This window comes from Notamacropus eugenii, chromosome 2, assembly GCF_028372415.1.
Source record: "Notamacropus eugenii isolate mMacEug1 chromosome 2, mMacEug1.pri_v2, whole genome shotgun sequence".
Classification (NCBI taxonomy): domain Eukaryota; kingdom Metazoa; phylum Chordata; class Mammalia; order Diprotodontia; family Macropodidae; genus Notamacropus; species Notamacropus eugenii.
Window position 1 is genome coordinate 331,379,320 of NC_092873.1, and position 25,618 is coordinate 331,404,937.

The 25,618-nt window shown below is 39.6% G+C and overlaps 2 protein-coding genes across 6 annotated transcripts in view; one reads left to right on the forward strand and one right to left on the reverse strand.

Annotated features, from left to right (window-relative positions):
• The window catches only part of SLC16A6 (solute carrier family 16 member 6), a 36,172-nt gene extending 30,456 nt beyond the window's left edge, over window positions 1-5,716 (reverse strand). Inside the window, exon 1 of one of the 2 annotated variants that reach the window (XM_072645494.1) lies at window positions 5,579-5,716. Coding sequence is in view for 1 of the 2 variants with exons in the window: in XM_072645493.1 (XP_072501594.1) it covers window positions 5,137-5,207 (71 nt within the window). In the remaining variant the exon portion in view is untranslated. Of the gene's footprint in view, window positions 1-5,136; window positions 5,396-5,578 lie in introns of those variants that run through there. The other variant, XM_072645493.1, reaches the window with a different exon arrangement.
• Window positions 1-25,618, forward strand: part of ARSG (arylsulfatase G) — a 188,534-nt gene that overhangs the window by 38,254 nt on the left and 124,662 nt on the right. The window lies entirely within an intron of this gene.

The window sequence follows — 25,618 nt, forward strand, 5'->3', positions numbered from 1 at the left end:
GGTCTGAATTAAATGATTCTAGTTCCCTTTGAACTCTAATTCTAGTCGTAGTGCTGTGGTATGACAGAAAGAATACTGTCTGAGGTGTCAGGAAACATGGATACTAACCTTGGCTTTTTTACCAGCTCATTTCATCTCCCTGGCCTTTAACATGTTCATTTATAAAAAGGAGATTGAAAGAGATGATACTTAGGTCTCTTCCAGCATAGTGTCCTGGAAAAAGCCTCAGCTATGGAATCCAGATTCCAGGCTCTGCCACTTATTTGTTGTATGGCTCTGGACAAGTCATCTCGTCTCTCTGAAATTCAATGTTCTCAACCAAAAAACAGGGTTGTTTCTTACACTGCTTACATCATGTGATTATTCTGAGAAAAGCACTCTGCGAACCTTAAAATACTGTAAAATGTCAACTATTATGATAAGCACCATGAATTTACAAAATGAACTAGCCCAGATAGTTGTGGAAGGTAGAGGGCTGCCCACACCTGTTCACATGTCAGACTAAAATCACTAAACGAAGAAGAATGTATAAAGTGTATATAGAAGATGAATTCTTAAACCTAGATCCCAAAGTTTGATGGAGAGTTACTGAAGATATTAGAACTGTATAGGACTAAATAAATGGCATTTAACTTTTGATTTCTTTTTCTTTCTGCTAACCATAAACTCTGAACTCCTAGAAGATTATTAATTCCTAGGGGTAGCTAGGTAGGGCAGTGGATGGAGAGCTGAGTCAGTCAGGAAAACCTGAGTTTAAATATGGCCTTAGACACATACTGGTTATATGATCCTGGAGAAGTCATTTAACTTCTGTTTGCCTCAGTTTCTTCAACCTTAAAATGGGGACAATAATGGCATCTTCTTCCCAGAGTTGTAAGGATTAAATGAGATAATATTTGTAAAGTATTTAGCACAGTGTCTGGCATATAGTAGAAACTATATAAATTCTTATTCTTTCCCCTGCCTTGTTAGAAAATATCAGACCGGAAGGGGTCCCAAAGGTAATTTGGTGCAAGCAGTACTTGAACAGGAATATCCTCTAAAATATACCTGTCATTCATCCTCTTCTTGAAGACACACAGAGCTGGGGAATCATTAATATTCTCATCAAATAAAGTACTCCAATGAGGATGAACTACCTCACCTTTCATTGTTTATCATTTTGTGATTTCAGATCTTTGAAGGAAACTGTCATTCTTTGAACAAATGTTGCTTCTATTACTAAGACCATATAAAAGTCCCCTCTCTCCAAAAAAGTTTATGGTTACAACTTTGTGATGCAGTCTTATGCCCTATTATGTTCAATTACCAATGGATAAGGGATGATAACTTTACTAGTAACAGCAAATACTTGGCTGGTTCCTTGGAATAGTTTCTATGTAATTAGTTGTGGAAATTTTGGTAAATAAGGATGGAGATTTTGGATGGAGAAAACAGTACTCCCCCAATGCCTCTACATTAAAAAAATAATCCATAGATACTCTAGAGCAGACATTCTTTAAACTGAGTCACTTTGTTTAGATACATAATTATTTCAATATAATTAGCTTCCTCTGTAATTCTATGTATTGTCTTATGCATTTAAACCATTATTCTGAGAAGAGGGAACCATTGGATTTTCCAGAATCAGATAGGTGGTACAGTGGAAAGAGTGCTGGATTTGGATGCTGGAAGATTGGAATTCAAAATCCATCCAAGACACTTTGCTTGCTTTGTGCCCCTGGATAAGTCATTTAACCTCTCAGCCCCAGTCTCCAAATCTGTAGAATCTAGATAATTGTAGCACCTATTTCCCAGGGTTGTTCTGGGGATCAAATGAGATAACATATGTAAAGCAAAGTACTCCATATGTTAATTATTATCAAAATGGTGTGTCCATGACACATACACACAAAATGTTAAGGACGCCTTCTCTAGGTCATTTTTAATTTAAAATAACCAAAATGATCCATTTTATACCTCACGCTGCTTTCTATTTTTTGTTTATTCATAAATTGTTCACCTGTCCATAAGTCTGATAGTTAGTATGATTAAATAAATGGCATATATTCCATGTTCTTCAGTTTTTCTTATAATAGCTCTCTTTATATCAAGGCCATGTATCCATTTTGATTTTACCTTGGTAAATGGTGTAAATATTGGTCTGTACCCAATTTCTGACAGACTTTTCCAATTTTCCTAACAATTTTAACCAAATAATGAAATCTTATCCCCAAAACTTAGGTTTTTACACTTGTTAAATACAAGGTTAGCATATTTATTAGCTACTGTGAATTGCATGTCTATTCTGTTCTACTGATCTATTTTCCTCTTTCTTAGCTAGTACCAGATAGTTTTGATAATTACTGCCTTAAAATATAGTTAGGATCTGGTACTGTTAAACCTCCTTCCTTTACATCTTTTTTTTATTAGTTCCTTAGATATTCTTGACTTTCTGTTCCTCCAAGTGAATTTTGTTGCTTTTTTCCTAATTTAGTAAAATAATTTTTTGATAAGCTAATTGGCATGGAATTGAATACATAAGTTAGTTTAGATAAATCTATCATTTTTATTATATTGGCACTGCCTACCCATGAACAATTAATATTTCTTCAATTATTTGAATTTGATTTTATTTGTACCAAGTTTTTTTTTTTTTAAATAATCTTGTTCACACAGTTCTTAGGTTTGTTTTGACAGGTGTATTTCCAGATATTTTATACTGTTGTTTTTTTTTTAAACAAAACCCAAGGCTGAATAAAACTGGGACCAATTTCAGGTGTGTGTACAGTATGCCAGCAGTGGGGAAAAGAAACATCCCAGAACCTGGATTCAAATTCTGCGTCACAACACAACTTTGTGTGTGACCTTGGGCAAGTTAACCTCTCATAGCCAGTTTCTTCATCTATGAAATGTGAATAACAATATTTGTCCTATCAGAGTGGTTAGGAGATGAGTGCTTGGCAAACCTTAAAACGCTATACAAATCTCAGCTATTATTAATAGTATTAATACAAAACAGTACTGTCTAAGGAGCATTGACTTCAGAATCTTGATTTTAAATTCTGCTTCTGATGCTTACTACTAGGAAAACTACTATAGGAGAACATGTGTGACCTTGGGCAAGTCTCTTGGTCTGCCTGGGCCTTGGTTTCGTATCTATTGGATTAGATAGTCCCCTGAGTTCATTTTGGTTCTAGAGAGTAGAGAAATCCTCCTTCCCATTCAGTTTCATAGTCAGGTTTATTTGTTTGCTAGAATGGTACATTCACTTAAAATGCTGAGTTCTAACCACTTCAGTGAGCCTCAGTTTCCTTCCTGTTAAAATAAAGGTTTGGACTAGAGATAATCTCTAAAATCCCTTTTAGCTCTAACCATCTACGATCTTCTCCGATATTTATTTGCTATGTAAATTACTTGACCTTTCAGAGTTTATTTTATTTATCTCACTTTAATTCAACAAATAATTGTTGTGCTCTGCTAGTCCCAGGAGATACAAAGACTTTTAATAAGAGCCAGGGTCCTTAAGGGGCTTACTTTCTGTTGGGGCAGAAACTACATGTATGCAGATAAACAAAGTGTCTACAATGTAGCACAAAGTAACTCAAAATGATCTCTATCGCTCTGTGACCTAGTTAATGGCCTCAAGTTTCTCCCTGAATGAAAGGAGCAGGCTGGACTAAAGGATTTCTATGGTCCCTCCCAGAGCTATTATTCCCCTCAGTATAAAATATGAGTAATAACAACAATCTCACTTTTAAACTAGTATTCTTCAAAAAGATGCAGAAAAGCAATAATTTAATACAAACTACCTTTAAACTCTTTCTTGAGGGAATAAAAATCTCCTGATAAATTTAAATACTGTTCAGATTCCGAATTGAATATACTTGAAATAACTGACCATTCTGCTGGTGCTTAGAAACATGTTAAAATATTAGGCTTCACTGTAATAGTTATTGCTTAATATGACATTCAACCCGTATGCATTAAAAAGGCACAGCCTTGATTATCCCACATTAGCAGCTTTATCTTCAGTATTTTCAGAACAGTTTCAAAAGGACACATATGTAAGTGCTTAACAGGAACTGATACAAACTGCCACTTAGCAAACGCTGTCATGTAGTGCCTTCTTCTTAAAGGTGTAACCCTGGACAACAGCTTTCAACAAGTTGTTCCAGTCTATAGTTGTCAAAAACTAATCTGTACTTAGGTAAAGTCCACTTGTATAAAAAGTCCAAACTGTATAGTAAAAAATCCCAATCCTTTCTAGAATTGCTGCATAAGCACCACTGAACTATTTGACAGATTTCATTCTACAATTTACTAGACCATGATGTTGCAGCCCAGTCCAAGAAATTAATTGTGCTCTCTGTGTTCTCCCTGGAAGGATTTCCATTGAGGAAACTCCTCGTTTGAAAACCGCAGAAATAAAACTCTGGGGTTAGTGGCAGTCATTAAGAGAGGAGAACTTGCTTTTCCACTTGGTTGCACTGTTTATTTACATACAGTATGTCTCTATGTTGGAAAGTCTTAAGCGAAGAGAACCTCAGGACTATTTCTACATTGGCCATACAGGATGTATCACTGATTAAAATGTCATAGTGCAGTACTTTCTACTCTACTTCCTACTCTACTCTAAAGATTTTACTATAAACTCTGTGGCTACAGAAAAAAATTACTACGGAAGGTGGGGGGGAACCACACTCGGTGATACCTTTCCCACTCTCAGTGTTGAAACAGACAGCTATAAATTGCTGGCTTTAAATTTTAAACTTTGCAAACATAGGAATTTTAGGTGGAAGACCTAATGGTGCCAAGCAGTTACTTCCAAGGCTGCTTTTTCACTAAAGTCTACATCCAATGTTGCTAGCCACCTATGTCATTTTTTATTTCTTCTTTGTTGAACATAAGGAAATAACCCATTTCCTTTACAAAGCCATCCTCCTTTGCAAAACAGATGTGACACTTGCCGACTACCGGAGCGTTGTGCTTCGGTGCACGGGAGAAACCGCTTAAGATGGGAGGGGAAACCTGCAGTCACAGAGAGCTACAACTTTGACAATCAAAACATAATGACTTGGAGTCTACTGGGAAAGCCCTGCCAGTCCGAAAAGGCCAGGCATCACAAAGTAATTGGCTTTGAGGCAGTAACCTTACTTTCTCGGGACATCATGGGTCTGCGCCCTAGCCGTGTGCAGTGCGGAGCCACGGTGAGGTGCCTCTGACATTCAGATTCTGATGACGTTCAGGGAACTTCATGCAGGACTCTCAAAGGCAGAGCTAAATACCAGCCGTCAGCAACTCCCACAGAGGCTTAAGCCCCTTACTTAGGGGGCACTTCGGGCAAGCCCCCTATTTTAAAACAAAAACAATTTTTAAAAAATCTACAAAAATTAGACGAGAGGTATGATAAGCTAACATCCTCTCTGCTCTCCACCAGGGAGAGGGCATAATCTCTCTAAATTGTCAAGGGGGAAAATATTTTCGTCATAACCTTTCCAAAATGTTGAGGTGTTTTCCTCCGTGCGCCCTATTCACCCGCCCCGCAATAAAATACACAATCAAACTTTGAAACACGTAAATAATAAAGCAAACTCACCAAGTTAGGAGAGAAGAGAATAAACCCCAAAAGGTTCTCAATAAGGCGGAGGCTTGTCCTCCCCCTCTTTATAAGCAGCTCAGAGACATAAAAAAGGGTTAACCCTTTGGGGCCCAGAAGACCCCGTCCGGTCTGGAAAGAACCCAGAGAGTCCCCGCTACCCTCCCCTCCCCACCCCTCCCCCGGTCCTCGCGCCCGCCTATTTCCTTATCTTCCACTCCTACGCCTGGAGCACCCCTCCTGACCACACCCTACCCCCTCCCACCCCAACGATGCCCCCTTCTCCCCTTCTCGTCCGTCTGTCCGTCCTCCTGACTCTCTCCCTATGGTCTAAGCCTATCTCTTATCCGATACCGGCTGCAGCCGGTCTCTGCCGGCCTCGGGGGCGCGCCTCCGCCGACCATGTGCTGCAAGAGGCAGTGCGCGGGGTGTGGAGAGGAGGAGGTGGAACCGGCGCGCGCGCGCCCGGCCCTCGTGGAGCTAGAGCGCGCCGGAACAGGGGCGCATCCGCCCCCTCCCAGTCAATCCTGCCAGTCAATTTGCAGCCCCTTCCCTTTGGCGGCTCCCGTGTTCCGCGTCCCCGCTTGGGGTCGTGTAAGGTAACTGCGTCGCTGTCTTCATCCAGCTGTGCCGCAACAGCCCCAGTCCCGGTTTAGCGGGGCGCGGAGGGGGCGCTTCGCTCGGTCTCTCCCGCAGAATGTCACTGCGTATTCCGATTCTGCACCCCCAGCATCTTCCCACCTACCCCAACTCCCATTTTTAGGCAGCGCGACACGGGCGTTCTACCCCAGCCTCGCGGGAGCCTTTTCCTTCCATGCCCTAGGAAGCCCAGGGATAAATGACACCTTTGCTCGTCCCCAGCTGAAGCACGGGGAGAAGTGCACGAGTAGGGTGGTAGCGGATTGTGAATGGAGACGGGCTTCTACTTTCCTATTATGAACCTGTGACCACCGCCCCTCTTCTCTCAGCCCAAAGACGCGCAGAAGACCTTGAACCAGTCTTGGCGGCTTGCTCTTAGATCTTCCCGCCCCCAGTCATGCTTCCCTTCCTACAGCTGCTTGCGGAACTGAAACATTTCTGTGCCAACAGGAACTGGAGGTGGAATGGGGCTCGGTGCGCGTGGGACCAGGGTCCAGTGCTGCGCTCCTGGTGGTAGTGGCCGTGGCTGTGGCGGCGGCGGCGGCGGCGGCGGCGGCAACTTGGAACCGCCCTTTGAAAAACAGGTTCCTTCCAGATTGGGTATGAGACGCTTGCGGCTTCTTTAAAAACCCAGGTTCCTTTGGTCTCCCATCCCCTTCCATTCCACAGTTTCATCAACTTATACGTCTCCTCTTGGCTCCCTTACCCCACCCTAGGTAGGGTCCCAGCTTGCCCAAAGGGAGCGCAAACAGTTCCTTCTTTGCCACTGTAGTTGCCCGGCCGCAGCCACCGTTACATTAGAAGGGATAAGAGAAGCCGGATGCGCAAAGGCTGAGTCAGCATAGCTCTGTTTCCCAGTGCTAACCCCTCCCCACTGGGAGATGGGTGGCTTATCCTTGGCTAGAAAGTTTCCAGGGAAGGACAAATGCTCTGACTAAAGGACTCCAGACCAAACCTTTTGCTTTGGTGTTAAGCCAGTCTTTCCTTCCCCATACTCTCCCCACTTCACGGTAGCCCCAAGGCATAGAATATGGGGAAGGAATGTGTTTTCCAGAAGAAGCAAAGTGTGTGCTCACACTTTTCTACATATTGCTTACGTGTGTTTATATCAGTGATACATAATAGTGCATAATGCATGTAATACAAACCGAACATATGCAGTATACATACATATGTATATATAGATATGTGTGTATGTGTATATATACATATATGTGTATATATACATATATGTATGTATATACATATATATATTTGGTTAACGTGGCAGGTGTACTTGGCCCTGTGCTGTTTAGCATTTCGACCAGTGGCTTTGATAAAGGTATGCTTATCAAATTTTCCAGTGACACAAAACAACTTTGTGAGGGATAGCTAACAAAACTGGATGGCAGTCAAGAACCAATGAGCATTGGACTGAATCTAGTAAAGTGACATTCAGTATGGATTAATTTAACGTCACATTTAGGTATAAAAAAATCAGTTTCCCAAGTACACAGTTGGGAGAGGCATAGTTAGGCATCAGTTGGTAAGGAAAAGATGGAAGGGGGAGTCTTACTGAACTGCAATCTCAATATAGGTTATCTATGATAAAAAACAAAAAACAAAAAACTAATGACATCCTAAAATGTTTTGGGTGAGAGGCAGAGCTTCCAGGAATAGGAAGGTTATGGCCCTCTCTGCTCCAAACTCTTAGACCTTTTCTGGAACATTGTGTTCAGACCTAGGTGCCATAGATTAAGGACAGTGATGAAATGGAGCTCTCTGGAGAAGGGCAGTCAGGACCTTGGGTCCGTTTCATGTGAGGATAGAATGAAAGAACTGGATATTTTTAGCCTGGAGAAGAGAACACTAAGGAAGTAAAGAGTGGGACTGCAGGACTTCATCTTACCTCCACCTGGTACCCTCACGTTCCTTTCTTTCCCACCCCCTTTCCATCTCTTCAGTTTCTTTTTATGTATTGTCTTCCCCCAAAAGATAGTGAGCTCTTAGAGGCAACAGGGACTGCCTCTTGACTTTCTTCGTACCCCCAGCCCTTAGCACAGTGTCTGGCACATAGTAGATCCTTAATATATGTTTTTGATGGACTGGATAGCTGTGTTCAAATATTTGAAGGGCTGTCATTTGGAAGAGGTTTTCTACTTGTTCTGTTTGACCCCAGAGCACAGAGCTAGGAACATTGGTTAGAAATTGCAAAAAGACAAATTTAGCCTTGAAATCAGGATAGAGAGATGATAGATAGAGCATATATTAAACTCTTAACTAGCATAGTGCTAGGCACTATGCTAAAGGTGCTGGGGATATAAAGATAAGAAAACAAGAAAGTCCCTATTCTGAAAGAGCTCACATTCTAATAGAAGACAGAACATAAAAAGGGCTGTAAAGTGGGATTAGGGAAAGAAGATACTCTTATGGAAGCCAGGTGGCCAGTGTGGGAGTTAAAAAGCATACTCATCTGGTGGTGAAATAGAGAAGGTGCATCAGAAAATGGGGAGTGAATAGTGTGACAGGACCACTTCTCAAGATAATACAGTTCTAAGCAGGGAGTCACCAATAATTGTGTTGGCCCCTAGGAAAATTGTCCTCAGAAGGCCATGCTGATGTTATGGAGGTGAGGCAGACCAGTACAACTTTGGAGGAGGGAAAAAAGCTTTCTAACACTTAGGATTTTCAGAGGTGGAATAAACTGCTTTGAGAGGGATGGTGTCCCTTCCTTGGAGATTTTCAAGTGGAAAATCACTTGTCAGGTATGTTATAGTGGGGATTACTTTTAACCATGATTTGGACGAGATGAACACTGGAGTCTTTTCCAACTCTTAGATTCTACGGTACCTGCTTAAAGAGGTTTTGTACCATTTAAATTTGGGGGCCCTGGACAATGCCCCATTCCTGACTCTACTTGTAGCTTTATTTGAGCTTATGACTAACAGCTAGAAGCTTTTCAGCCTCCTCACCTCTAACCACCAATTAACCTTATCAAGGACTTATATCTGTGGAAGAGAACTCATACACTGAAAGCTGTCTTCAGTTGTTGCCCAAGGAAACCAGCCTTAGTCAACAATTCACTTCTGTACAGATTCTCATCTGCCCAGAAAAAGACCTTCATCCGTAGGAAGTCATAGCAATGATGTATGGAGAGCTCAAAACTGATAGATGTATATCTCGAGTTGGAGGGTGGTGGAGAAGAAAAGTAAGCAAATGACATTTTAATTCAGAGTCTTCCTTGCCACTTAATTTCTTTCAGGTCCTAGAAGCCAATGTTAAAATGCTTGGGAGCGTAATAAATATCTATTTGATCTCCTAATATGTGTAATTTAATGTCACTAATAGATAGGGTTTGCACACAGTCGAACAGAAAAGAAAGGAAGGTCCCCAACATATTTGGTGAACTTTATGGAAGGACAGGGAGAAGAATCTTAGTCAAGTAGGATGGACAGGCTTGGATAGCTCTGGACCTACACTGTTGTCCAGATATCCTCACAATGAGATCACAGATCCATTAGAGTTTTAAAGACTATGACATGGTCATTGAATAGGTGTTTTACCTATATTCAAATAAATGTACAATAAAATACTCATAACAGCAAAACAATACTGAATATTATTTAATCTTTCTCTGATGATTAGAGTGCTTACCATGCTGGAGGCATCAAGAACATTGGTTCTCATTGTTCTTAAAAATAAGGAAGTATCAGTGGAGATTTCTGCTAGATAGGATTCTACCTAAACCAACCTTTACTGAACAGAGAGTCCTGTCTAAGAAAATAGACTTCAGTTAATGTTACTTCTATCACCAGTTGGTTGTATGAATTCAAACAAGCTATCTCTATATGGGAGATACAGATGCCTCATTTTCTTTAGTGCTTAGAACATAGTAGGAACTATATGCAACAAATTCTTGTTTTTGTTATTGGCTTAAAAATGGGGATGAATACTCAAAGTCTGAGTAGACTATTAAGGATAAGATAAAAAATCAAGGACAATAAAAGGTGCTTTTAAAAAGCTATAATCTACTGGCCATGTGACCCTGGGCAGGTCACTTAACTCTGATTGCCCCCCATCCTACAAAACAGCTATAATAGGAGAAAAAAGGATCAAAGAAAGTTAAGAACCTTTTCTCTTGGTGAATGGAATGATGGCTGACAACCAAGAGAAGGCAGACCTACTCAATTCTATTTTGTTTCTGTTTTCTTTGCAAAGGACAATGTGTTTAACATTTTGATCAATGACTGATAAAGTCATCTGATTTGAAGATGACAAAGATGACCTTTGTATTAGAAAAAACAAAGCAAAGATGACTTGCCAGGGACTTGATAACAAAATATATAAGGATGGTAAAGATAAGCAGGAGGACAATTGATTACCCTTGATGAATTCAAGTCATCTGTCCCAGATGCACTACGTCCCTGGATACAGAAAGAACTGGCAGGTGTGATTACTGAACTGCTTTCAGTAATATTTGAAACGTCAAGGAAAACTGGTGAGGTATCACAAAGATTGGAGAAAGAGAAGTGTTTTGATTTTCAAAAAAGAGAAGGAACAGAGTCTACAAACTAATTCAATGGGCTTGACTTTGATTCTTGGGAAAATTCTTGAAAAAATGAATAAAGAAATGGTTGTAAAATATCTGGATAAGAAAGCAGTAGTTATATAGATTACATAGGTTCGTCAAAAACAACAGGTCAGGCTAGAAATCCTCATTTCCAGAATTTCTAAACTAGTAAATGAGGATGTGGATAGAGTCTATTAGATTTTTAGGAAATCTTTTGATAAAGTATTTTTATGTACAGTGGATAGAGCACCAAGGCTGGAGCCAGGAAGATATGAGTTCAAATCCAACCTCAGACACTTATTAGCTGTGTGAACCTAGGTAAGTCACTTAATCTCTGCCTCAGTTTCATCAGCTAAGGAGAAAATGGGGCCAATATTAGCACCTACTTTGCAGGGTTATGAGCATTAAATGAGATAATAATTAGAAAGTGTTTAGCATAGTCCTGGCACATAGTAAGTACTATATAAATAGTATTATTATTGTTAGTATGTTATTTTGTGGTGCATTTATATAGAGAGATAGATTAGGTGCTCATACAATCAGATGGATTCAGACCTAGATGGGCTGTACTCAAAGAGTAATTGTTAATGGTTCAATGTCATCAGAAATCTCCAGCTGAGCATCCCAGGCACTGACCCTGTGCTACTTAATATTTTCATCAGTGATGTAGATAAAAGACAAAAATGGCATGTTTATCAAATTTGTAGATGGCACTAAGCTGTGAAAGATAGCTGGATCAAAGGTGTCAAACACGTGGCCCACAGCACCCACCAGTATGGTCAAACCAGAATAAAATATAACTGGGAAATATTTAACAAGATAAATATAATAAAACCTAATAATATTACACATTTTCAGTGTGTCCTACAGAGATCCTTATGTACAGATTAGTGAACTCCATTTCTGCTTGAGTTTTACACTTCCAAGCTGGATCACCCAGTCAAAATCCAAAAGAATTTTAACAGTCTAAAGCATTGGGCTGAATTTAATAAGATGACATCCAGTAGAGGTAAATGAAAAAAAAAACTTACCGAGTATAAGATGTAAGCAGCATGGATAGTCCGCAGTTTTGATAAAGATCTTGGAGCTCAATGTGAGTCAATTGGGAGATATAGAAGTAAAAAAAAAGCCAATTTTGAATTCTTTCTTAGGCTTCTTTAAGAGGGAAATATTCAGCTTCCAAGAATAGGTAACATCATTTGTTCTTTTGTACTCTAGGCTGTATTGTGTTCAGTTCTGGCCACCATAGTTTATGACAGACATTGATAAGATGGAGAATGTTTGAAGAAGGCAACCAAGATGGTCATCAAGCAGAAGCTGGATGACCACTTGTTGGGTATGTTGCAATGAGGATTTCTTTCATGTGGCTTTAACTAAATAGTAAGGTTCCTTCCAACTCTCAGAATCTGTGACCCATGCATGATCAAATGTTCTTCACATGCATTGAAGACAGTATGATATAGGAAGGAGCAATGGATTTATAAGAATAGAATCATAGGATTTTTAACCCTGGAAGGGAACTGAAGAGATTGTAGTCCAGCCTTTTCAATTTACAGATGAAGGAAATGAGTCACAGAAAGGTGAAGTGAGTTGTTCAAGATCCTACAGCTATTAAGTTGTAGAGCCAGGGTGAGTCCTATGATTCCAAATCAAGGGATCTCACTTTCAGTAGACCTGGGATACAAATGAAGCAAATTCTTTTGAGGTTTTATTTTCTCAGCTGAAGATGATGATTCTCTTATTTCATATTCCCTATGATGATGGAGAGGTATAAAATATATGTTAAGTGTTAGCTGTTGTATAATGGAACATGAAGAAATGGGCTTAATTTATAGCACAGTGTTCCAACAAGGTTCTTATATTGGATTTCATTTCCACTAGATTTGGTTTAGATACACTCCTGTCAGGAATGAAACAATCCAATTCAACAGACATTTATTAAGTATCTACATACATGTAGAATACTATGTTACAAACTGGGGAAGATTAGGAAGTGTAAATGACACAGCCCTTGACTTTAAAGGGCTTCTAGTTTAGGAGAAGGAGAAGGCAGGAAAGCAAGCTCAGGATGTGTTCCTGGGACAGAGAGTAGTCAAGTTTAGATGGAGTGAGTTTAAGTGTACATGGAGGGAGGTAATCTGAGAGAAAGCTGAAAAGGTAAGGGAAAACTCTGATATCTTCAGCTCTCTTCTGGCCTGATGATTCTGGTGTCACAATCAAAATATACCGTATTACCTACAAAGGTTTAGTACACTACTTGCCCTGGGCATTGCAAATTTGAATCCTTTCTATCAGGTTTGGCCTAAATTAAATCTGGTTATTCTAGTTCTTTATTACCAGTGATTCTTCCTGATATATAATTAACTCTCAATTATCCAGAGAACACACAGGTACAGATAATTAAGAACAATTGGTAATTTCAAAAAATAGACACGGATACACATTTATAGGCATACACATTTTATCTCTTCCCTACCCACCTCTGTTTGTCTTCCTTGCTGCTTAGCTGAGGGAAAAGTGGAACATTTACTTTTGGGTAATTAAGATAATTCTAAAGCCAAAGTTTCTCTCACTGCCAACTTCAAATTTAGTTGCCTGAATATTCAGAATTGAATTACTGCAAAACCTAGCCCTTGCTTGTTCCATCCACTAGGGGCAGCATGGAAACTCATTGTTTTATAGTGTTAATTACATCCCTGCCCCTCGAACAAAACCAAAACCAAAAACACCTAACTCTTTAGCTTGCAGAGGATAGAGCTTGGAATGCTCATTTTTGTGAATTCAGATATGGCCTCAGATATTTACTAGCTGTATGACCCTGGGCAAGTCACTTAACCCTGTTTGAATCAGATCCTCATCTGAAAAATGAGTTGGAGAAGGAAATGGCAAACCACTCCAGTATCTCTGCCAAGAAAACCCCAAATGGGGTCACTAAGACTCAGACACGACTGAAATGACTAAACAACAACAACAGCAAAAGAACTTTTGGAATCTTGGTACAGAACCAGAAAAATCAAGAAATGAAGTTAAGAACTCTTATTTCTAGCCTCTCTTATACCTGTTACAGCCCAGGAAGTAGGCAAAGTGTCCTCATAATCCTTCATTATGGTGAAGCAAGCCATTATGGTGAACTTTTAAAACTTTTATGCACATTCCTGGGAAATAAGCTCTATGTAGCCTGTTTATGCACAGCTTTTCTTTTTTTTCCTTGCTTAGGGAAATTTGCATGAAAATAAATTCCTTTGTTCACAGTTGGCCTGCCTGCTTTCCATCAAAGTTATAGTCCTCAAACTCTTGATGTTTGATGATTAAGCAAATGACGCTGAATTTCAAATAAGAATACATTTACCAGTTCTATAGCACCTAAGTAAGTTCATCAAATTGCTTAAGACTTAAAACCTATAGTTCTGTGAGTTTGGGCATATAATATATACTAACACCCTGCACTCAGGAATAGACTTTGTCTTTAGTCAAATATTATATCTGGAGAAAAGTGTGTTTTTGGTAACTTTGACATCAAAGAGAGGCAAGAAATATTAGGGAGATTGTTTATGAATACATCCAACCTCTCCCCCAGCTCCCTTTCAGCCAAAGTCAGTTTAGGTTGGTAAGTATGCACTTCACTCAATCAGAATTAATATTTAAAAATTTTAAACTTATATTTGTGTAAAGAGCTTAATGAGGTGGTTTCTAAGTACATTTTATCCTTAATTAATCAATAAACATTAAGCTCTGTGCTGGCCTTTGGAAATACAAAGAGAAAAATGAAATATTCCCTTTCTGCAAGGAGAGCTCCATCCTAATCCTGTGCCTTTTAAGGGGGTTTCAGGGAATCTACTTTCTCAAATCATTTCCCACCCTGGCCACAGGACTTCAACATGTCCCTGTGTGGGGTACTCTTTCCCTCCTCTCTACCTCTACTTTTCAGCTTTTTTTTATGTGTTGTCTTCCCCTATTAGATTGTAAGTTCCATGAAGGAATGAACTGTTTTATACTTTTTCTTTGTATCCCTAGTATGTAGGACAAGGTCTGGCACATAGTAGGTACTTAATATATATTTACTGACTATTGTCTATGTCTTCTCAGAAGCCTCATATATCCTTAGGTATCATAGAGAAAAGTGAAAATTACAGAAGGTCAGTGGGTACTTGCGTTGTTTTAGTGGTCTTAGGAGAAGACAAAAGTAGGAGAGACAGGAGACTACACTGGGAAGACTGGAGGAAGAAAGGGAATGAAATCATTGTATAATAGAGGTAGGTAAAATAAAGACTATAGTAATGAGGAAGGAGTAGGGGTGGGGAGATAGGGATCCCACGAGCCTCACTTTCATCTGAATTAGATAAAGAAAGAACACTATACCCTTCCAAATTCCTCCCTTTGCCAGATATTAATATAGAGTTATGTTAAGCTCAAAAAGAAATAAGAGGGAATAGGAACAAGGAAAGAGTGGAGTGGGGTCAGAGAGGGAGGGCAGGGTGGGTAAGGGAATAGTCATGAGCAAAATAAATTCCAGTGTTGGAAAGGGGAACATGAAGGAGAATTAAAAGAAAAATAAGAGAATAAAAATCTGGGATTAGAGCAAGGTAAAGAAAAAAGAACTACAATAGAAAGGAATTAGAGTGTTTCACTTGTAAGATTACAAGTGTCAGGCAAATCCCCTCTTTTCAACTACTTTCTTATTTATAAAGATGAAGGTGAATTCAAAGATAAAAAAGAACAAGAAGACAGGGTGGCAAAAAATACACAATTAACAATCGTAACTGTAAATGAATGGGACCAATGCACCCATAAAACAAGAGGATAGTAGAATGGATTAGAAAACAATCTGACAATATGTTATTTACAAGAAACTCTTCAAGCACAAAGGATCATATGAAGTTAAAATGAGGTCAAAATCTATTATGCTTTAGTTGAACTAAAAAAGCATGTGTAACAGTCATGATTTTAGATAAGTGTATAGTAAATATAGATAAGATGAAAAGAGACAAAGGAAATTACATCATTGCTTAAAAGCATGATGAAAAATCAATATCAATACTTAATATATATGTGTATATACATATTTATAACTTAAATTCTTAAAGAAAAAATTGAATTAAAAAGAGAAATGGGGGGGGGGGGTAGAGCCAAGCCAAAACAAAAGCAGGGACTTGCTTGAGCTCTCCTCCAAATCTTTCCAAATACCTGTAAAAAATGACTCTAAATAAATTCTATAGAATCAGAACCCACAAAATAACAGCGAAACAAATTTCTAACCCAAGACAGCCTGCAAGGTCAACAGAAAAGGTTTATTGCACTGGGCTGGGAGAGGAGTACAGTCTAACAAGGGCTGTGCTGGCACAGAGAGGGCCAGAACAGGCCTCAGGGAACTGAATCACTGGCAGCTGTGGCATTTTCCAGTCTTCTCAATCCCAAAATGCCAGTCAACTTAGTAGGTCAGTAAGAAAGTTCTGTTAGACCTGTGTGAGAGAAGGGCATGGTCCAACCCTAGCCCTTAGGCAGTGGAGGCAGCAGCAATGGTTGCTTCTTGAGCTCTTGGTCCACAAATGGTGGGGGGATTGAATGGTTGATCATAGTGGGATTGCAGGGATCTCTTTGCTGATTCTAAGACAGGATTCTCTTGCTTTGCTTTGTTTTAATCTGGGTTGCAATCTTGGAGGGCAGTCCTGGGGTGAGGAGTGTTGACCTGGTGGAGCTTGTGGCAGTGGTGGAGAGGGAATCCTCTTCATGTTCCAAGGCAGAAAAGACTACTTATGATCACTCTCAGACCAGAGCACAGGCCAGGAGAGTAGAAAACACCTCCCCTTTGTTTATACCACCTTGGAAGAGATGAAAATTTATAGGTCCTAGAAGTATCTCTGCAAAAAGCTGCACAAAATCTCTGAAGCTTAGGACAGTACACATACCCCACACTGGAAGCAGAGTCCTACTTTGACAAAGAGCTAAAAAGTCAAGTAATTCACTGGGAAAATGAGCAAACAGTGGAAAAAATATCAGACTCTAGAATCTTACTTTGTTAACAAGGAAGATTGAAACATACAACCAGAAGAAGACAAAAAGTCAAAGCACGTACATCCAAAGTTTCCAAGAAAAATATAAATGGATCATATTCGATATGAAAGAACTCACAAAGGATTTTGAAAATCAAGTAAGAGAAGGAGAAGAAAAATTGAGAGGAGAAATGAGAGTGATGCAAGAAAATCATGAAAAACAAATCACCAGCTTGCTAAAGGAGACCAAAAAATATGCTGGAGAAAATAGTACCTTCACAAATAGACTAACCCAAATGGCAAAAGAGGAGATGAATGCTTTAAAAAGCAGAATTGGCCAAATGGAAAAGGGAGTTCAAAAGCTCATTGAAGAAAATAATTCTGTCAAAATTAGAATGGAGCAAATGGAAGCTAATGACTTTATGAGAAATCAAGAAATTATAAAACAAAATCAAAAGAGTGAAAAAAATAGAAGACAATGTGAAATATCTCACTGGAAAAACAGCTGACCTGGAAAATAGATCTGGGTGAGATAATTTTAAAATTATTGGACCACTTGAAAGCCATTATCAAAAAAAGAGCCAAGACATCATATTTCAAGAAATTATCAAGGAAAACTGCTCTGATATTCTAAAAACAGTGGAGAAAATAGAAATTGGTTTTTTAAAAATTTATTTATTTATTTAACTTTTAACATTCATTTTCACAGAATTTTGGGCTCCAAATTTTCTCCCCCCTTGTCCCCTCCCCCCACCCCAAAACACCGAGCATTCTAATTGCCCCCATCACCAATCTGCTCTCTCCTCCATCATTCCTCTCTGCCCTTGTCTCCATCCTCTCCTCTGTCCTGTTGGGCCAAATAACTTTCTATACCCCTTTACCTGTATTTCTTATTTCCTAGCGGCAAGAACAGTACTCGACAGTTGTTCCTAAAACTTTGAGTTCCAACTTCTTTTCCTCCCTCCCTCCCCACCCCCTCCCTTTGGAAGGCAAGCAATTCAATATAGGCCAAATCTGTGTAGTTTTGCAAATGACTTCCATAATAGTTGTGTTGTACAAGACTAACTATATTTCCCTCCATCCTATCCTGCCCCCAATTACTTCTATTCTCTCTTTTGATCCTGTCCCTCCCCATGAGTGTCAACCTCACATTGCACCCTCCTCCCCATGCCCTCCTTTCCATCATCCCCCCCCACCCTGTTTATCCCCTTATCCCCCACTTTCCTGTATTGTAAGATAGGTTTTCATAGCAAAATGAGTGCGCATTTTATTCCTTCCTTTAGTGGAATGTGATGAGAGTAAACTTCATGTTTTTCTCTCACCTCCCCTCTTTTTCCCCAAACTAAAAAAGTCTTTTGCTTGCCTCTTTTATGAGAGATAATTTGCCCCATTCCATTTCTCCCTTTCTCCTCCCATATATTTCTCTCTCACTGCTTGATTTCATTTTTTTTAAAGATATGATCCCATCCTATTCAATTCACTCTGCGCACTCTGTCTCTATGTGTGTGTGCGTGTGCATGTGTGTGTGTGTGTAATCCCACCCAGTACCCAGATACTGAATAGTTTCAAGAGTTACTAATATTGTCTTTCCATGTAGGAATGTAAATAGTTCAACTTTTATAAGTCCCTTATGACTTCTCTTTGCTGTTTACCTTTTCATGCTTCTCTTCATTCTTGTGTTTGAAAGTCAAATTTTCTTTTTGGCTCTGGTCTTTTCATCAAGAATGCTTGAAAGTCCTCTATTTCATTGAAAGACCAATTTTTCCCCTGAAGTATTATACTCAGTTTTGCTGGGTAGGTGATTCTTGGTTTTAGTCCTAGTTCCTTTGACTTCTGGAATATCCTATTCCATGCCCTTTGATCCCTTAATGTAGAAGCTGCTAGATCTTGTGTTATCCTGATTGTATTTCCACAATACTTGAATTGTTTCTTTCTAGCTGCTTGCAATATTTTCTCTTTCACCTGGGAACTCTGGAATTTGGCCACAATGTTCCTAGGAGTTTCTCTTTTTGGATCTTTTTCAGGTGGTGACCAGTGGATTCTTTCAATATTTATTTTGCCCTCTGGTTCTAGAATCTCAGGGCAGTTTTCCTTGATAATTTCATGAAAGATGATGTCTAGGCTCTTTTTTTGATCATGGCTTTCAGGTAGGCCCATAATTTTTAAATTGTCTCTCCTGGATCTATTTTCCAGTTGTTTTTCCAATGAGATATTTCACATTATCTTCCATTTTTTCATTCTTTTGGTTTTGTTTTATGATTTCTTGGTTTCTCATAAAGTCATTAGCCTCCATCTGTTCCATTCTAATTTTGAAAGAACTATTTTCTTCAGTGAGCTTTTGAATCTCCTTTTCCATTTGGCTAATTCTGCTTTTGAAAGCATTCTTCTCCTCATTGGCTTCTTGAACCTCCTTTGCCAATTGAGTTAGCCTATTTTTCAGGGTGTTATTTTCTTCAGCATTTTTTTGGGTCTCCTTTAGCAGGGTGCTGATCTGCTGTTCATACTTTGCTTGCATGTCTTTCATTGCTCTTCCCAGCTTTTCCTCCACCTCTCTAACATAATTTCCAAAATTTTCTGAGCTCTTTTTGAGCTTTTCCATGGTCTGAGCCCATTGAGTGGGCTGGGATACAGAAGCCCTGACTTCAGTGTCTTTCCCTGATGGTGAGCACTGCTTTTCCTCATCAGAAAGAAGGGGAGGAAAAACCTGTTCACCAAGAAAGTAACCCTCTATAGTCTTGGTTTTTTTCCCTTTTCTGGGCATTTTCCCAGCCAGTGACTTGAGCTCTGAATATTCTCCTCACACCCATCTCGCCTCCTGATCCTCCCAGCCTTCGCTTGGGGTCTGAGACTCAAATGCTGCTTCCCAGCCTCAGGGCTTTGGGCGGGGGCAGGGTTGCTATTCAGTGTGAGATCAAGTTTAGGTGCTCAGGTGGGGGCAGGGCCGCCTCACGGGCTCAGTTCCCTCAGGGGGTTTATGCAGAGATCTTCAACAATGGATCCGGGCTCCTGCCTGCTTGGGGAGCCCTGGTCTGCTCCCACCTCCACTGGTGCCTCCCGAGGGGGCCTGAGTCATGGGGGCTCCCCACTCCCCTCTCGACCCACCGAAGAGACCCTCTCACCGACCCTTGTCACCTGTGGGTGGAGCGACCCGCGCAGCTGCTGGAGATTCTGTCCCTGAAGCCTGCTCAGATCTGCTCCTCTCAGTGCTGGGCGGCCATCGCAGGACTGGGCTCTGCTCTGCATCTGCAGTGTGAAGAACCTTTTGCGAGAGGTTTTCAGGCTCTCTGGAACAGAAATCTTGTCCACTCTGCTGTTCTGTGGCTTCTCCTGCTCCCAAATTTATTGGCAGCTCTTTCCTACAGATATTTCATGGGCTGTGGGTTCGGAGCTAGCGTATTTGTGTGTTTGTACTCCGCCATCTTGGCTCTGCCCCTGGAAAATAGAAATTGAAAAAACCCATTGATCACCTCCTGAAAGATATCCCCAAAGGAAAACTCCTAGGAATAATTTTTTCATTCGTTAATTTATTTTCAGTTTTTAACATTCATTTCCACAACATTTTGAGTTCCAAATTTTCTCCCCATCTCTCCCCTCTGCCAATCCCAAGGCAATGTACAGTACTCCTTCCCCCAATCTTCCACCACATTGCTTCTTTCTCTTATCCCCTTCCCGTCTTTTTTCTTGTAGGACAAGATAGATTTCCATACCCCAATACTTGTATGTCTTATTTCCCAGTTGCATGTAAAAACAATTTTTAATATTAAGTTTTAAAACTTTCAGTTCCAACTTCTCTCCCTCCCTCCCTCCCCACCCATCCCCACTGAGAAGGCAAACAATTTGTTATAGGTCATGTGTAGTCATGCAAAACACTTCCATAACAGTGATGTTGTGAAAGACTAACTGTTTTTCTTCATCCTATCCTGCCCCCATTTATTCTATTCTCTCTTTTGATGCTGTCTCTCCTCAAAAGTGTTTACTTCCAATTACACCCACCTCCCATTTGCTCTCCCTTCTATCAACCCCTCCCTTGCTTAATCCCTTCTCCCCTATTTTCCTGTAGTGTAAGATAGATTTTCATACCAAATTGAGTGTGCATGTTATTCCCTCCTTAAGCCAAATTCAATGAGAGTAAAGTTCACTCTTTCCCTCTTACCTCCATCCCTCTTCCCCTCCATTGAAAAAGCTTTCTCTTGTCTCTTTTATGTAAGAGATAATATTCCCGATTCCATTTCTCCCCCTCTCTTCCCAATATATTCCTCTCTCACCCCTTAATTTTATTTTTTAGATATCATTCCCTCATATTCAACTCACCCTGTGCCCTCTGTCTATGTGTATATAATCCCTCCAATTACCCTAGTAGTTGAGAAAAATCTGAAAAGTTGCAAATATTATCTTTCCATATAGGAATATAAACAGTTCAACTTTAGTAAATTCCTTATTATTTCTCTTTCTTGTTTACGTTTTCAGGCTTCACTTGATTCTTTTATTTGAAAGTCAGATTTTCTATTCAACTCTAGTCTTTTCATCAAAAATGCTTGGAAGTTCTCTATTTTAAAATGGATGTGTAGAACCCATATAAGATTGCATGCCATCTTGGGGACAGTATGGGGAGGGAGGGGGGAAAATTTAAGACTTATGGAAGTGATTGTTAAAAACTGAAAACAAAATAAATTAATTTTTTTTAAAAAGAAAGTCCTCTATTTCATAGAATGACCAATTTTTCCCCCGAAGTATTATGCACAGTTTTGCTGAGTAGGTGATTCTTGGTTTTAATCCTAGCTCCTTTGACCACTGGAATATCATATTCAAGCCCTTTGATCCCTTAATGTGGAAGCTGCTAGATCTTGTGTTATCTTGATTGTGTTTCCACAGTATTTGAATTGTTTCTTTCTGGCTACTTGCCATATTTTATCCGTGACCTGGGAGCTCTGGAATTTGGCTATTCCTAGGAGTTTTCCTTTTGGGATCTCTATCAGGCACAATTGGTGGATTCTTTCAATATCTATTTTATCCTCTGTTTCTAGAATATCAGGTCAGTTTTCCTTGATAATTTCTTGAAAGATAATGTCTAGGTTCTTTCTTTGATCATGACTTTCAGGTAGTCCAATAATTTTTAAATTGTCTCTTCTGGATCTATTTTCCAGGTCAATTGGTTTTTTCCAGTGAGATATTTCATATTGTCTGCTATTTTTTCATTTCTTTGCTTTTGTTTTATAATTACTTGATTTTTCATAAAGTCATTAGCTTCCATCTGTTTCATTTTAATCTTTAAGGAATTATTTTCTTCAGTAAGCTTTTAGATCTCTTTTTCCATCTGGCCAATTCTGCTTTTTAAGGCATTCTTCTCCTCATTGGATTTTTGGATCTCTTTTGCCATTTGTGTTAGTCTATTTTTTAAAGCATTATTTTCTTCAGCATTTTTGGGGTCCCCTTTAGCAAGCTGTTGACTTGTTTTTCATGATTTTCTTGCATCACTCTCATTTCTTTTCCTAATTTTTCCTCTATTTCTCTTGCTTGATTTTTAAAATCCTTTTTGAGCTCTTCTATGACCCAAGACCAATTAATATTTTTCTTGGAGACTTTGGATATAGGAGCTTTGACTTTGTTGTCTTCTTTTGTTTGTATGTTTTGGTCTTCCTTGTCACCAAAGTAAGATTCTAGAGTCTGATTCTTTTTCTGGTTTTTACTCATTTCCATTTACTTGACTTTCGAGCTCTTTGTCAAGGTAGTTCTCTGCTTCCAGTGGGAGTGGGGAGGAGGGGTGCTGTTAGCCACTTGATCCTCCTGTAATCTGTGAGTCTAAAGTTCCAGAAACAGCTGCTGCCACTGCCTCTGTGGCTGCTATTGTGGCTGATGTGGGCCCCTCTACCCCCTTCCCCTCCCCTGCCCAGGGCTGGGGCTGGACCACTCTATTCTCTCATTCAGGTCCCACAGTTTTTTTCTACTAATCTTCTAATTTGTTCTTGGTATTTTGGGTGGTGAAGTCTGGAAACTGTCACAGGTACCAGAGATTTAGTCCCCTGAGACTTGCTCAGGTCCTGTCTGTGCTAGCATGGTCCACACTAGACTGTCCTCTGCTGTCAGCCAGCATGATAGGTACTTCCTGTTGGCCTTCCAGGCTGTCTTGGGCTGGAGATTGGCTCCTCTCCATCATTCTGTGAGTTCTGCAGCTCCAGAATTTTAGAGTCAGTTTTTACAGATATTTGGCTGGGTTTGGGGGGAGAGCTCTAGAAGTCCCTGCTTTTACTCTGCCACCTTAGCTCCACCTCCCAACTCCTAGCAATATTGTAGCCAAATTCTGGAGTTCCTAGGTCAAGGAGAAAATATTGCAAGCAGTCAGAAAAAAGCAATTCAAGTGTTGTGGAAATACAATCACGATAAGACAAGATCTAGCAACTTCTACTTTAAGGGATAAGAGGGCTTGGAATTTGATATTCCAGTGGCCAGAGGAACTAGGATTAAAACCAAGAATCACCTGCCCAGCAAAACTGAGCATAGTAATTCAGGGGGGAAAATAGGGATTCAGTGAAATAGAGGACTTTCAGCCATTCTTACTGAAAGACTAGAGCTAAATAGAAAGTTTGACTTTCAAATACAAGATTCAAAAGAAGCAGGAAAAGGTAACCAGGAAAGAGAAATCATAAGGGACTTATTAAAGTTGAACTGTTTATATCTTTCTCAGTATTAGGGTAGTTGGAGGAGTGAATTGATTATGAAGAGATGATATCTAAAAAGTAAAATCGAGGGGTGAGAGAAGAATGTGTTGGGAGAAAGAGAAAGGCAGAGGTAGAATGGGGTAAATTATTTCACATAAAAGAGGCAAGAAAAAGCTTTTACAATGGAGGGGAAGGGGGGGAGGTGACAAGAAATGAGTGAACTTTACTCTCATTGAATTTGGCTTAAGGAGGGAATAACAGATACACTCAATTGGGTATGAAAATCTATCTTACCCTACAGAAAAGTAGGGGGGAAGTGAATAAGAGAGGGAGGTGATAGAAGAGATGGCAAATGGGAGGAGGGGGTAATCAGAAACAAACACTTTTAAGGAGGGACATGGTCAAAGGAGAGAATAGAATAAATGGGAGCAGGATAGGATGGAGGGAAATGTAATCTTTCACAACATGACTATTATGGAAGTGTTTTGCATAACTACACATGTATGGCCTATATAGAATTGCTTTCCTTCTCAACAAGGGTGGATTAGGAGGGAGAAAGGGATAGAATGTGGAACTCAGAGTTTTAAAAATGAATGTTAAAAATTGTTTTTATATGCAACTGGGAAATAAGATATATAGGCATTGGGGTATAGAAATCTATCTTGCCCTACAGGAAAATAAAAGGGAAGGGGATAAGGTAAAAGGTGGTATATATATGTGTGTGATAGAAGGGAAGGCAGATTGGTGGAACATGTAATCAGAATGCACTCTGTCTTGGGGTGTGGGGAGGGGAGAGATTGGAGAAAATCTGGAATTCAAAATCTTGTGGAAGTAAATGTTGAAAATTAAAAATAAATTAAATAATAGAAAAAGAAGAGAAATAGACAGTAAAACTGCAATAGTAGGGGACCTTAAAGTACCCTTTTCAAATCTTTATCAGGCAGTATGCAATGAGCCAGTGGGTAGAGAATGAAAATTTGCAAGGGAGAGAGGAAGAGGCAAGGGAATCATGGACTGAAGACAGGGAAAAGCTGGACCAGTTAACTAAAGGAATAAGATTTTGAAGAGAGAAAAGTGAGGATAAAACAAAGGTAATAGCTTGGGAAAATAAGGATAGAGTAAACAGAAGCATTGAGAATGGAGAATAGATTTAGGAGGGGCATAGAGAGAGCTGGACAGGAAGGAGATGCAGCAAAAGCAATTCTGAGGGGGTAATCCACAATTAAATAGTGTAGAAATTATAAAAATTAAGGAAGAGATTTAAAAAGTTGAAAGTAAAAAGACCATTGAATAGATAAATAAAACTAGTAGCTTGGCTGTTTTTCTTTTTTAAAAAATAACAAAATATATGAACAGATAACCTGCTTTAAAAAAAGAGAAGAAAACCAAATTCTTTCCCTTAAAAATGACAACCACTCATGGAACTCAGAGCAATATCATGAAAACCCAGGAATGTGAGATCATATCAAGAAGGAAATGGTGATCAACATTATCAACTGGTAAATTTCAGAGTTACGAATTGCGGAAGTAGAACACTTGTAATAAGATTAAATGTATGTGCATCCTTTGTGTCGCTGAGATGGTGTGAAGATACATACATGTTATAGGACTTGAAAAAGTTGATTAAATAGGAAGCAAGTGTATTGCAGACATATTAATGTCTAGGCTGAAGTTGCTAACATACATAATACTAGGTTCCATAGTTTCTCCTACAAAGACGATATTGTTGCTCTCTCTTTAGGAGGAAAGAGACTCTTGAAGCACCAGCAGCTTATTTGTCATTCTGAATAGACTGTGTATGGCTAAAGAGAGTGAGGTACAGGGAGAAAAGATGAGGAGAATTTCTTTCCTGAGAGAACTCTTTTTAACTTTTAACTCACAAAGAAACATTATGAAGCGAATTCTTGAAAGAGTTTGCCATCCTTAGAAGTAAATGGTGGTGTTGCGGTCTAGGGGTGCTGGGAACCCCAAAATTCAAGGACAAAAGGTGTGGATCTGCCTCAAAAGAATTTGACTCAAGCCTTCTCTCTGTCAGAGACAAGGTTTATTGTGTGGCTAATAGGAGCAGGTGGGATTTTAAGAATCTGTGCCTTTGGTAGACAAGACTGACCCTTTTTAAAGTGAAAAAGATTATGGGAAGATTAGGATGAGATCAAGGAGTGGCTAATAGTTTAGGGTGACCCAGAGATAACCAAGAAGGGGTCTA